The 14,928-nt window shown below is 40.9% G+C and overlaps 1 protein-coding gene across 8 annotated transcripts in view; it reads left to right on the top strand.

The window, feature by feature from the left end:
• Nucleotides 1-359: 359 nt before the first annotated feature.
• grin1b (glutamate receptor, ionotropic, N-methyl D-aspartate 1b) overlaps nt 360-14,928 on the top strand; it is a 37,366-nt gene continuing 22,797 nt past the window's right edge. For 4 of the 8 annotated variants that reach the window (XM_035380059.1, XM_035380057.1, XM_035380058.1 and 1 more), the window contains exons 1-9: nt 806-1,054; nt 3,806-3,940; nt 4,121-4,297; nt 9,597-9,659; nt 10,344-10,441; nt 10,946-11,067; nt 11,821-11,995; nt 13,459-13,603; nt 14,094-14,180. In XM_035380059.1, the coding sequence (XP_035235950.1) occupies nt 806-1,054; nt 3,806-3,940; nt 4,121-4,297; nt 9,597-9,659; nt 10,344-10,441; nt 10,946-11,067; nt 11,821-11,995; nt 13,459-13,603; nt 14,094-14,180 (1,251 nt within the window). Of the gene's footprint in view, nt 1,055-3,805; nt 3,941-4,120; nt 4,298-9,596; nt 9,660-10,343; nt 10,442-10,945; nt 11,068-11,820; nt 11,996-13,458; nt 13,604-14,093; nt 14,181-14,928 lie in introns of all 8 variants that reach the window. The other 4 variants (XM_035380054.1, XM_035380056.1, XM_035380061.1 and 1 more) reach the window with 4 other exon arrangements.

Below are 14,928 nucleotides of genomic sequence, written 5' to 3'. Positions count from 1 at the left end.
CGTTCAACAAAAAAAATTCTTTCACTAGAATGAACAGATTTAACATACATCTGCCGTCTTATTCTGAGCTCCAGGCACTGTCTCTCTTTCTCCATACACATGTACATATAATAATTTTATGTGCTCATTGTTAACGTGCTGATTCACCAGTTTTTCCTACCTTGTCACACTGAAAGCCAGTATTACATCGATTACATCTTTACTTGACAGTAAACTGTAAGAGAACTATATAAAGAGCCAGGTACTGTGTTTGAAATGATTCGTTACTCAGATAGAGGAAAAACCACTCGATCGTTCAAGCAAAACACAAAAGGAATATCGAGTGGGGGTCCGTGGGCGGGCACGCGCCTCAGTGCGCAGGCACCGTGGTCAGAACCACGGACAGCCGCTCACACGCAGGTTTCGCTCATTTGTATCACAGCCCAACAGTACCTCGGACAGTGCCGAGGCAGAAGCGAACGGGCGTCGAAATGCACTTCTCCAAGCTGACGGCAAGCATTGTATGGTCCTCTAGAATGAATAGAATTTCATCAAACATAAAAAACAAACGGAGGATTTGCTGAGGATTTAGAAAACATAAGGAAATGAACGGCAGAATATAAATTAGATTTTAATTGTCTAGCGATTCACTCACACATAAACAGCGCACATTCCTTCGCAGTGTATGTTAATGTAACCACATTCCAGCGGGTACACTGGGACTGGAGGCGGTCAGAGAAGCGTGGATAAAAGACGGACACACCAGCCCACTGACAGCAGGAAAAGACGAGACCCGGGATCACGGAGCTACGGAGTTTTACACAAAATGCGTCTGTGTCTGCTTGCCATTTTCTTCTCGTGCTCCTTTGCGCGTGGCGGCTGTGAGCCGAAGATGGTCAACATCGGCGCCGTCTTGAGTCAGAAGAGGTATGAACAGGTGTTCAAGGACGCGGTCGCCCAAGCCAACAACATATACGGAAAAGATAAGTTCAAGCTGAACGCCATCTCTGTCACCCACAAACCCAACGCTATTCAGATGGCTCTTTCCGTCTGCGAAGATCTCATCTCGAGCCAGGTAATTCAGCAGTAGTAACAACATGCTTTTCCACGCTCATCAAATCTTTGCAAAGATTTTCTTTAGAACGTCCACACGTTTAAAGGTCATATACAAATATGCGCAGCTCAATGATATGTAAAGACAGTTGGTAGTCTACCGTACTATAACATTAATTTGAAAGACAAAAACAAGCCAATATTTAATGGAACAACATCGCATGAGCATTTGGAGAGCAAAACTGGAAATTCGCCAAAAGCGTACGTTTTGAGATGACCTGTATGGGCTGTGGAAAACATTGGGTGTAATATCAGACAAGCTGTCGAGAAAGCAGCACTATGACAGTTTAAAACACATGAATGACGAATAGTAGCCAACTGTATTGAACCAGTTACACCCACTTTTGAAGAAAAAAGACAAAATAAACGCATGATAGAATAAAATAACACATTAAATAAACGCAGGATAGCGCGATAAAAAGAAAATATTTATAACCAACATTTATAACAAAAAATAAAAATGAACCCTAAAATAAAGGATAACGTTACAAGCAATCCTCAAATTTACGTTCCACTGTTTACCTGTTACCAAAAGCCTATTAAGATGATGTGACTGCTCATCTGAGTTCACAGAGGAACTGTTCTTTCAAAAACATATTAAACAGCCGTTCTTCTAGAATTAAATTTCTGAACAATCTCTCAATTGAATGCTCAGTAGCCTAAATCAGAATGTCGATGAAAATGTTCTTGCAACCTTATGTGTAGTCTACGTGCAATCAGATCCCCAGAGAACATGATGTTCAACAAACCTAAACTTTGTGATTCTTATTTAATTTATTGTTTACCACATGCAACACGGGTTATCAACATTTCACGTTGTGCTTCAGCAAAATCGGTTAAAATGTGCATTGGCAATGTTTGCCATAAATTTTGTAGTTGATATAGACTACCTCTTGATATTATGTTGATTGAATTCGTAGGCTATATAACCCATTCGCTTTCTGTACACAAACCAAATGCTCTAAAATTGAAAAAAAGGTTTATTGAATTAAAAGAAAATCCGTGTTAACATAGAAAGTAATTTTGAGGACACCTCGCCCGCTCCATGTTCATTCATCTGCTATTTTTACTGTTGGTGTACGTGACAGAGCACAGTGATACATTGTGAACAACATTACTTCAGCATTGTTCAGCATTGACGTTATCTGTGTAGATTTAGCCTAAGTAATGGTCTTCTTCGGTTTTTATGCATAGACTTTTTATACTTGTGTTGCAAGCCTGATGCATGCAAAATGTTTTCTGAAACTATTTTAGACTAAGAGACTGTATCAGGCATAATATTGATGGCGACGGCTATTAAGTGACGATTGTGGCGATATAGGCCTAGATAATGCCTATATGACGCAGTTGTCACTATTGTAATCCCCATATTCAAAAGAGTCTCACAACGTATCAACCTCTACAGAACATACAGAGAAGTAACAAGTATAAAATATAACCTAGACAATGCTTTTAATTGTGATGGACGGGTAAATATTTGGAAGTCGACAGTTCCCCTAATTAGCAATGTATCTCCCTTTGCCAAATCATAAAGCGGAATAAGAACCAGGTTATTAAATAGGGCATGAATGCCCCTTGATTTAAACGCATCAGACGTATTCACATCCACGCTAAGATATGATACATTGCCGTCCATCTCCAGGGAGAAGGATATCATTATAACGCATTTTCATCTCTCACACTCAAACCGAGTGGAAAAACTGAAATAAAGAGGAATAAAAAGTGACACATCCGGCAGCACTGATTTTATGGTTTATATACTCGTAGCCCATACCGTGTTTGATGGCGTAGAGCCCCTAGGCGTTGACCCTAGATCCGTTATACTGGTTGGGTCAGCTGATCCCAGATCGGGCTCTTCACTGGAAGGAAAACAGAATCTCATTCCAGTTAGAAAGGAGGCCAACATGGCGGCAAGATCAACATCTGCTTTGTTCTTGTGAAAAGAAAGCCCGTGATGCTGCGCGTGCTTTGAGCCTTTTCGTTAAAAGATTATTGTCGCCCAAACAGCTCAATGCAAGTACTCTACCAACAAACAATTTCGCCCGCACAACAAACCGCACACCGCACACCTCACCCCGCCCCAAACACACACATGCATGTAGAGATACTAACATTAATGTTATTGTTTACAGGCTACATACTGTACTAGCATCAAACTGTTATTAATGATTTGCCAGTTGTTACAAAATGTTTGAAATTGATATGATATGATTTGATCTAACCAATAATTACTAATTCATTCTGGTAATCAAACTGAGTGATAATTGTATAAGCCCCACATAAATGTACAGTAAATGTGTGGTAACAATGTTGTTTGGTACCCATTGTGAATGCTATAATCTTCCCCCAAACTATTTGTCTCCTGTTCATGTTTTTCAATTAATACATGTCTCTATCAATGTTCTAGTTCAGTGAAAACACATACATTGCATTGCCTGTGAGTATTCCGGGCTCCACGTGTTCTAGGACCTCAGTCTAATTCTGAAGACTGAATAAAACACAGACATACATGAGCACACAAATACACACATGCACGCACACACACACACAGACGCAGACGCAGGCACAAGCACACACACATGCACAGCAACACATAATAAGGACAATTTACTTCAAAGGAGAAAAATATGCACCTTCACATCTCCTTGGAGGGGGCGGTACCGCCTCACCTGGCTATTTACATAATAGTGTAACGCTCACTCTGTGCCCTCAGGTGTACGCAATCCTGGTGAGTCACCCACCGCAGTCCGTTGACCACCTCACGCCCACGCCCGTCTCCTACACTGCTGGATTCTACCGCATCCCAGTGGTGGGGCTGACTACACGCATGTCCATCTACTCAGACAAGGTGAGCTCCTGCTTGCATGGTGAGCCTGGTCTTCCCTTTTACCCCATTTGTTCAGTGGGCACTGGGAGCCTCTCCTTCCATTTCGGTTCTAATCTGCATGCTGCCAGTGTGATGACAGACATTAAAGGCATGTATACAAGACATTAAAGCTCTCTCTCTCTCTCTCTCTCTCTCTCTCAGAGTATCCACCTGTCCTTCCTGCGCACAGTGCCTCCGTACTCCCACCAGGCTCAGGTGTGGTTTGACATGATGCGGGAGTTCCGCTGGAACCACATCATCCTGATCGTGAGCGACGACCACGAGGGGCGTGCCGCCCAGAAGAGACTGGAGACGCTGCTGGAAGAGAGGGAGACCAAGGTGAGACGCGCTGCGCGACGGCAGTCACATGGTGCGCACGCGTATGCGCGCGCGTCTTCTGTACATGTGTATCCTGTACTTTAATACCTCAATGGTCTTCTATGTATGTAACTGTTTTCTTTTCTGTTGTGTAAACGCATTTCTTTCCATTTGTAACATTGGCAAACATTTTTTATGCTAGAGGCATCAACAGCGTCTTAAGTGGTTTATCTGACAAAACTTTGTATTTTCTACTCATCTCACGTTAATTTTTTGCCATAGTCAAATTCTCCTATGTGTCAATCCACACCGGGAGCAAAAATACTTAACCTGGGGCTGTGCAAAAAATCAACGATTTCCAGATCGTTAAGCAGCTTGATACATCGTTTTTTGCTTGTTTGGATGTTTGTTCTTGCTTTGAAATGGTGTGTATCAGTGTGGAGTGGTGGAGCCGGTTATGTAATGGGCATGAATGTTGACAGGATGTGTCTTGTGCGACTCCACTGCGCTCGTTGGTCCGATTGAAGCAGAAAGTGTTGGTGTTCGGCTTCATCTCAGGATCCTCTTATCTCACAACGAAAATGGTAGAGGGTTGGGTCTGTTTGCCGGCAGAATCAGGTGTGATTCTCTGTGCTATCACTTTGATCTGGGGCGTTTAGATATGGACAGGTGTTGTGGTTTTCATAGCTCTGTGCCTTCTCTGGTCACATATTCTCTATCTCAGTGAGGGTTTGTGCCGTCAAAACCGTCAAAATGGCAGCGAATGCACAGCTGGCCACAATCCCACTGCTAATCTGATCTGATCTCAAAGCCTTTCTGGAATGGGTTTTTCGCTCTTGCTGATGTGCCAACAAATGAAACCGTTTCATGCTCTGGCTGAACCATGAAGGAGACCTTGGTTATCGTCATATGTCGCATTCTTGCTTTTAAGCACACTCATAGGGTACAGCTCTTGAATGAACTGGACTGTGAGGAGCACTTGTCATAAATCTGGCTGGCCTCTTTTTTATTTATAATTTATTATATTTGTTGTGCAGCTTCATGCACAAAGTAGGTACTGTTTCAGAGACTATACACCTACGGCCTGTTTATGTTGATGTGTTTTGTGGATTTCTGTGATTTATCTGCGTACTTTCTGCTTTGATGCTACTACTACTACAAATAATAATAATGATAATAATAATAATAATAATAATAATAATAACTTTACAGTGATAAAACAACAACAATAATAATAATAATAATAATATATTAATAATGATAAAACAACAACAACAGCAATCATAATAATAATAATAATAATAATAACAAACTATTTTTTAATAGATTTGTCAATGCTCTTAACATTTGTTGGTTAAATCATAAGCTGTATTCTTATAATTGTTGTTTTAATATGTTGTAATAAATGGCACAATATTCATAGGTATATGCTACTGTAAATGGAAGTGTCATTCACTCCTGCGTAATTTATATATTTATGTAGTTTATTATTTCTAAAAACAATTTATTATCAAAGCATATCAGCAAACCACGTCTCTTCACACCTTGATCATTTTTTTCTACACTTATGAGGCAAAGAAGAAAATAAATCCTAAGACCAGGGAAAATCAGAAAACTTATGCAATGAATGACGACAACAAAGATAAATGTGGCTCTTAATTAATTAGTTCTTTTCCTTATTCATAATGCTATTCTTTGATTTATTTTTTGAAAATACTCATGTTTAGGACCAATTTAATATTTCATTTTAATTTAGTAATGAATATACCTGAATAAAAATATAGCTATTAAAATTCCTAATGAGTAGATGGTGTTAATGCATGTGCTAAATACCCAGAAATGCACAATTACATCAAACCACATCACCAATGAATGGGTCCATTAAGGTCTATCCTACACATGCAAATATGATAAATAATGGATCCACACAATTTACAGATCTTAGCCATAGAATTAAAGCCAGAGCAACAGCTTTTTCCATCTTCTCTGAAAGGTAGAGGAGAGCCGCAGGAGTCAAACAACGGTCAAACAGTGTTAAAACAGTGGTTAAAATAGTGTTAAAACAGTGTTAAAATAGTGCACGGTTGCATTGTGCAGGAAGACCGCATGTTGGTCATCAGCACAAACACCTACCAAGAAAGCTCCAAAGTCACATGTATGTGTCACATGCTTGGCTTTAAGGTCGTACCCTGGCGTTTAACGGGTGGCCTGGGGGAGTCTGGGAGTTTCATCCTGCCTGGGGTTACGCTTTCCGAGGAAACGCGAAGCCATTGATGTTGGAGCCGACCCCGTCTACAGTATCAAAATCGATTTCAGGGACTGATCTACTGACTAAAGGCAGGGCGCCCTCATGAAGTTCTCTTCAGCGAAAGGCTGGAACAATGCCCAGTCCTCAAACAAGGATTTTCATTGCTGGATTATTAAAGATGAAGGTTCACTTGTAATTCATCAATAGAAGCATATTTTTTTTTCCAGCAGAATAAAAATAAATATAGTCTAATGTATGGTCAGCAATAAATGGAATGAGTCATTTGTTCAGCCAATCAATGTTCTTAATTACCTCAGAACAGGGAGCATTTCTGTTGATGACACATTTGAGGTCTACCATTTTTAACCTTCTGCCATACTAAAAATAAGTTTGACGTATTCTCGGAGGAATAGTTGTTTTATTGGAACTTTGTTGGTCAAAAGTCACAGGGGTCTGAGTTCTAGCAGTTCTTCAGCTCCTGATTTCCAGAATAGGTCAGCGATGGCAACAGCTTACATTCTAAGAACCACCCCCCCCCCCCCCCCCCCCCCCCCCAAACACATGTCCTTGCCGAGTCCGTGCTGTAATCTTAAATTAAAAATGGATGTCCTATTTAGGATGACTCCTATGAACAAGGCATTTTTCATATTTTATTTAAAACTGCAGGCAAGTTAAATGGCCTGCCAGCATCTTGCTTTAATTACGTCTGTAAAAGAGATCCTTTGGGGATCTTAACCCCTCAGTAGCACAGCTCTAATCAATGTTGCATCAGTATGAATCACAACATGCAACATTGCAGGAAAACCATACCGGAGAATTAGGAAACCCTGATGAAAGGTAGGTGACACCACCATAGAGGTAACCTTCTGATGTTTGAGAATGGGATATGTTATTTTCTTTGAGTTACAAGTTGAAACAACCTTCATTGCATTTTAACTATTCTACATTATTTAATATTTCTTCATCTGTGACTAACCAATAGTGTTTTCAGACCCTCACACAAGAAAAAACAAAAGCCAAAAACTGATTATCATCATGTATCTATTCTGCCAATATAGTACTTGGGTACCTCGCTTTTATGCTAATATTTTTGTTGTTGCATTAAATATATAGTAATTCTCTCTCATAAGACAGTATTTCTAAAATATGCTTCCCCATTTCAACTTCCATAGCGTTCACTCTATATTTGGTCCAGAGTTTTAAAGTAATTTGAGAACAATATTTACACACACACATGCTCGCACACACACACACACACACACTCACACACTGACATGCACATGCACACACATACACAGACACACACACACATTTCAAATAAATTCAAGTAAGTTGCATAACATTGTGCATGGTCATCACTTAACACCCAAAAAGAGTGAATTTAATAGACACTCAAATCCACTCATGAATTTGTCAGATGAATTTTAATGTTCTGTCAGATGGAATGTGGCTCTTTACTTAGAGCCACTGTAGGTATGGTGTTGGTGGGGTTCATGGGTTGATGCTTCAGAGTGGAATTAATTCGCATTTTCCTCTCCAGCAAACACAATACAAGTCATGAGTAGAATAAAATAAACAAAGCTTTTGTTTCTGTTGGAAGACACACACATGTACACAAACACACACACACACACACACACACACATACACAAACGCGCACACACACACACACACACACACACACCCATGCACGAACACACACACAGAGTACAGGGGGAGTCATTAGTCCAATTATAAATAAATGAAAAGGTGCACTGTTCCCATTACTAACCAAGAATATCTCAGCCAAGAATACAATTTCCTTGGCACCAAACAGACGCAATAAGTCAGGGGAAAATTAATTTGTTCAATTTGACAAGGAATCTGAATCAATAACTAATGTGAGATTACAAAATTATACTTCAACATTATTTTCCACAGACCGCATAATAGACTGCTTTGTATTCACCACAGCATTGTACGGAGAGGGCATAAATTCTGCTTCAAAGAATAGCTCTGGGACGGCAGCTATACTGTATGTGAGAGCGATCAGGGCACGCATGCTTAGTCACGGTGTCCATTTTGTGGCTATATTGAGGTAGATGTCTCTTGCATAATGGAAGCCTTGGAGACGGCATGGCGGCTAATAATTCCAAGGTCAAAACTGTGCAATCAATCTCAACAACTGCTTCAGAACCTGAAGGTCAAATGGCAGAACTGCTCTGAACCAGGGACTTGTGGTGGATTTTTGGTCACAAATTGTCCTAGATATTTGTAGATGTAAAAGTGGCAGTTTTCACACCAAGTGTGAGTATTAGGTAATCACCTTTATGTCTGGGAAGTCTTTTGTTTACAGTCACTTCATTGCAAGTAACTAGACTGACAACGGGCCTTTCAGAAATGGGGGAGCTGGAGATTTTCAGATAAACAAAAAAATAAGCAAAATGCAAATGTTTTGGATTTTTAATTCATGGAATTGTTCAGTAAGGTCGGCATTCAAAGAAATAGCTTTTGCATGTTTATCGCACGTTTATCGCAAATGCATTTACCCTGCGTCCTTTGCATTGCTTGGAAATGACTGGGTAGGTCTGGGGAGTTTGCACAGAAGCTGCATAGCTCTGCATTCAGATGTATATTGGGAGGAGTTGAGCCTCAGAGAACCCCAGACAAATGCCCAAACTCGACAGTGGCTTGCTCCACACGGAACAGAATGCCTGCCTTTTTATGACCTGACTGGCAAATCAGGAGTTCTCTTAAAAGGCAAAGGCCACCCCTTCCAATTTAATTATGGTGGGGATATATATATATATTTCTTGTATCCAGGCAATTAAACACATACATAAGAAATTAGAAAGTTATAAGGAGACAAAAAGGGTCTCTGATAAGCATGCCTGCAGCCCTGAGAAGCTAAGTGTACAGTTAGCGTGCATCAGTGGTCCTCTTTGATGTTTTGCAAGCCCCAGTGTTAGGGATTCCAATTTGAAGCAGAAAAGTGGAGATTTGTTGGAATGCTTTTACTGCCGCCATTTTTCAACTGTTTATAATATTTAATATCTGTGTCTGCATATCTTCTCTGTGCGCATTATTCATCAGAATAAAAACAGGAACTATGAAAACCTCGACCAACTGTCCTATGACAACAAGCGAGGACCCAAGGTATATTTGCATGGTTAATGCACGCCGCCCCACCAATTATCTAAACGTAGAAAACTAGAAACCAATCAAGCAGTCAAAAACCGACCCAGAAATGTTCTTATCTTGGTAGCACGCCTTTTTTATTTTGAGATTTTTTTTTGATTTCATAAAATCAAGAATGTTTTTTTTTGTGTTGGGAAAAAAAAAAAAGAAAAAAAGAAAAAAACACCCCGCATTTTTTTTAAAGGAATGCATGTGTTCAGATCAGCAAGTTTGCAAGTCTGTTCCTTTGTGGACATCTGGTCGTGTGGGACAGGCACTCTTCAAATACTGAGTCTTACCTCTTCAGCATTTTCTTATTTTAATTTTTTTCTTTGGGAAAAAAAACCACCACCACCACCCCTTCCCCCTCCCTTCACCTATTTTTGATTTCCAGTTGCATCGATCTTCTTCTCCTTCTACCTCTAACATGCACGTTCTTTTTGGAGTCTTGATGATCCTCAGTTTGCATGCAAAAAAATGCAGACCTTTTTTCCCTCTCAAGCTTAAACTTTTTTTGGTTGAACCGATTCTCTTGGATTTTTTTCTCATTTTTTTCGACAAAAAGAGAAAAAAGAAAAAAAAATACAGAAAAAAGAGCTAAACAGAGCATGGTTCACGAGAGTGAAAGTGGCCTTCCTGGCTGATTGTCTACCTTAATCACAGGCAGAGAAAGTCCTCATGTTCAGCCAAGACACCAACCTCACAGCACTGCTCCAAGAGGCCAAAGAGCTGGAGGCCCGGGTCATCATCCTCTCAGCCAGGTAAGAACCAGGAACTACTACTACTACTATTACTACTACTACTACTAATAATAATAATAATAGAATGGTGAGTGAATGGTGTGTGTACCCTGTGATGGATTGGCGGCCTGCCCAGGGAGTATTCCTGCCTTTCGCGCAAATGCACGCTGGGATAGGCTCCAGCACCCCCGCTACCCTGCACAGGTTAAGCAGGTATAGATAACGGATGGATAATAATAATAATAATAATAATAACAATAATAACAATAATAATAATAATAATTATTATTATTATTAATTACCTGGGCGACGTCATCTTAACCCTGCCGGGTGTGATGGAAAATTGAGAACAGGGTGCATAATGTGCATATGTCCTACTAACTTGAGGCAGAGCCAGTCCCTGGTTCAAGTTCATTTTCTCAGAGGCCATATAGACTGCTTACGGCACCACGGAAAAACGACTAATCAAGTCTGAAAGTACTACAAAAGAGACCGTTGCCATTGCTGTTTCTCCTGTGACTCCAGCGAAGACGAAGCGGCTGCGGTCTACAAGGCGGCACGCCAGCTCAACATGACGGGCTCCGGTTACGTGTGGATGGTTGGAGAGAGAGAAATGTCCGGTAAAGCCCTGAGCGAGGCTCCAGACGGTACGTACCGCTCCTGCGTCGCGTGCCTCCACAGACTCCGGAACATGCTGGCTTCATGTTGTAATTTTATCGATGTGTTATTTATTTATTTGTTTGTTTGTTTATTTAATCAATCATTCCGTCAAATAGGGGGCTTAATTCAAAATACATTGCTTCTAATCAAACCATGGCAACTCGGTGTTTGTTTACATGTTAAGCGTTTAAACGTTTAAACATTCAAATGTTTAAAGGTTTTAAACGAGTGGTGTCGTTTCACAGCATTGTTAAGGTGAATGTCTAACAGTTGTTTATTGTCTGAATGTGTCAGTTTCTTTTTCAGTTGGCAAAGAAATGATGAAATACATGTTTTCACCCAAAACCAGAGGCTGTGGTTTTCCACAGCAGCTGTAGCCTACGTTGTATTGTATGTATTTTGCTTGCGTTAATAGCCTGGTTCTCATGAATTTATGAAGGGTGCTTTACAACCCTCCACACTGCCCTGTAACTGAAATGTAATGGTAAGCAGCGACTGCATTTTCTGTTCTGGCTATTGCACTTGCGTCTGTCTGATCTTCCCCTTTTTATATTCACGGAAATGTCAGTGATTGTGCACCAAATTAGTAATAACTATTAATTTACCAAATATTTGTGTCCGGGCATGCGTTGTAGACTTTTTATATGCACATTCCCCGACTGACTCCCTGTCCTCCCCAAACGTAACTATTTCAAAAGAGAGGGTGCAGCATACTGATTGTAACGCTGTTGACTGGGCAGGTTTGATCGGCCTTCAGCTGATCAATGGCAAAAATGAGTCGGCGCACATCAACGATGCCGTGGCAGTGGTGGCGCAGTCCATCCAAGAGCTCTTCGAGAAGGAGAACATCACAGAGCCGCCCCGTGGATGCGTAGGGAACACGAACATCTGGAGGACTGGGCCTCTCTTTAAAAGGTGTGTGGACAAGTGTACACGGCTCACTGTACGCTAAGGAGTACAAACTGACAGCTGACTTGACAGCAACTGCTGTCTGATTTGTTATGCTGGATTGCATTTGGCCATTAAAGAATAATGAAGGGAGAAAAGATAAAGGGTGACGCTGTAAATACTTTTCCCGTTGCTGTCGACTTAAAAGGAAAAACAATGACAAACAGACTGAACAGAGAAATGATGAGTTGCTTCACTGACTGAATAAATTAAAGGGGAACTTCATCCTAAAATAACTTATGGTGAATTGGTCCACAAATAATATGGTTCTCTGATAGCTAGCTGGTGAAACATAGAAACGTAGATAGTGCATGCAGGCCTTTGGATGACTTTTGCGAACAGTAGGACATCATGGATGATTTCACTCAGGACATTAGTCCCTGTTGTTTTAAGCATGAGTCCACGGATGAGGAACTTCATAACCTTGAAAGGCAGTGACAATATACTGTAGCTACGTCATATATCATCGAGATGGAACCGCCAGTCACAAAGTTTTGGAGCTTTACACGACACTCTGGCGTTTTAGAAACTTACTTCTCCAGTGTGAGAATAAAGGGGAAGCGACAGCTAGGCCCAATGGGAGAAGGAGGGCAGCTTTTTAAGGAGTAAGTAGCAGTTAGATTATGTTATATTATTGGCCTCCTTTTGCAAGCTTCTAGCGCTTTGCTATCAGCCTGCTAGAGAACTATACCCTCAGCAGGAACCATCCAGGGAGGGAGGGACTGGCTGATCTAGCTGGATTAACAAATCATAAGTGGCTAGGCAGCCTTTCAATTTGTTAAGTAAATTGGTGTTCCGGGAGATATACCATCCTGTAGGTTTTCATTCCAGCCCTAACAAAACACCTCATTCAACAGCTCAAGAGCTTGTTGAGCTGCTAATTAGTAGAGTCATGTGTACCAAATTTGGGTTGAAATGAAAAGTGACAAAGAATTCAACACCTCTTAAGAATATAGCAGCCACACATTATATTTTGAATGGTGTCGCCAACTAATGACACTGGTACTATTAGTGGAGTCTTTTTGTCTTTTTTCTCTCCTTATTTTAACAAATTCAAATTTTTCTTTCTGTGCTGTCTTTGTCTGAGAATGTATAAAAATAACTTAAACTGATGAAATGAAAATATATTCCCTTTGTAAGATCCAGGCATATGATAATGAGGAAATAGAAAGATGTGTTATGTCAGAGTGGAAATACGAACAAGCTGCATAGAGTTACTGGGTCAGATTAACTTGTACTTATTGTCAAAGTTATGAATATTTTATGAATATTTGACTTGATACCAAAATAAAGAAACTACTGTGTATGCCATGCTGATATCAATGGATTTCAACATTGTGTTTGTTTCACATTGCTGTGCTTGTAAGGGCAATCTACGCTGTGTAGCAGCCAAAAATTACCCCTCCCTTCCTCTCAACCCCCTGCTTCAGAGTGCTGATGTCATCCAAGTACCCAGATGGCCTGACAGGACGTGTGGAGTTCAATGACGACGGAGACAGGAAGTTTGCCCATTACAGCATTCTGAATTACCAGAAGACCAGGCTGGTTCAAGTGGGAGTCTACAATGGCACACAAGTACGCAGATTATTTCAGTCTGTCAATCACACCTGAACACATTCATACTCCAGATGGTGTTTTTCAGTCTAGGACAAGTCAGCCTTGGAATTCTGCAGGCGAATCTACAGTAATTCAGTGTCGGTCGTGTGAAAAAAGGAAGAAAGAATTCTGACTCAGGAAAGCATCTCACACAAAGGCATTCAACTTTGTGCTCTAGAACACAATTTCACCCCTCAGAGATCAAGTGGGATCATGTACATTTTTTTAAAATGGGTGTTCGGTCTTAGGACAGGAGGGTTATAAGGATTACAGTAGACTCCTTACAGGAAGTGGTAAAGCGATTAAGATACATGGAGGCTTTTGCACTCTTAATGCATTCTGTTGATGAGAATACGTTTCTTGGAAACTGGAAGCGACTGTTAATTTCATAAATGAGAGATCTGGAAGTACGTTTCAGAAGTGGTGCTTGTGGTTTGATCGTACCTGACCACGTTGGTCGGCCCTTCAGGTGGTTCTGAATAGCCAGCGGAAGATCATCTGGCCTGGTGGAGAGACGGAGAAACCCAGAGGATATCAGATGTCCACCAGGCTGAAGGTACATTTCTACCCATCTCCATCCGTCTTAACCCATGTCCTCCTGGTTAGATGCTCATAATCATTTGCTTTTCACTTCAGACCAAATCAGCAAGTTGTTGTTTAAACTGGTTTTAGCTAGCAAGTATTCCGCTGCTGAAAGCTTACTTATGTATGGCAATGATCACTGTCTTATCTATGATATATTCTATGCTTTATATTGTATGCTATACTAATATACTATAATTACCATTTTGCTGTGTTTCCTTGAGCTAAAAGTCCAGGTTTCTAAGGGAGATAATCCTACTCTCATGTTTGTGCTAGTGGGCGCATTAGTGGCTCATGTACTTATTCATGCTGAAGGGCTCTATTGCTAAAAGCCCTCTGCAGTTCAGGCTGCCATTGGTTTGTCCTGCTAATGCACTGGGGTACAGTAAGATGATGTGCTGCTTGTTCTGGTACAGAAACCAGAGCTAACAGTGACCGGGGCTGGCACAGTTGTCACTGTGACATTGCCCAGGAGCAACTCCAGTCACAGTGCACTTGAAGACTGCCTGTGCTAACTGTGCAGGAATGTGCTCGTGTGATGCAGGGAGCACTTAGCCCAGGCAATGGGAAGTGGACTGTAAATAAGATGTGAATGGCTGGGATTATTAGTGTTATTGCGGGGGAGGCAGCCATACAATTCAGTCATACAGTCAGAGATAATCCCCGATGTGGAGTTTCCGTCCTTTAAAAATCAAATGTTAACGTAAGAATCCTTCTTTCCG

Source organism: Anguilla anguilla, chromosome 10, assembly GCF_013347855.1.
Source record: "Anguilla anguilla isolate fAngAng1 chromosome 10, fAngAng1.pri, whole genome shotgun sequence".
In the NCBI taxonomy this organism is placed as follows: domain Eukaryota; kingdom Metazoa; phylum Chordata; class Actinopteri; order Anguilliformes; family Anguillidae; genus Anguilla; species Anguilla anguilla.
Note: the sequence above shows the minus strand (reverse complement) of the source record. Positions and strands in the feature narration are given on the sequence as shown.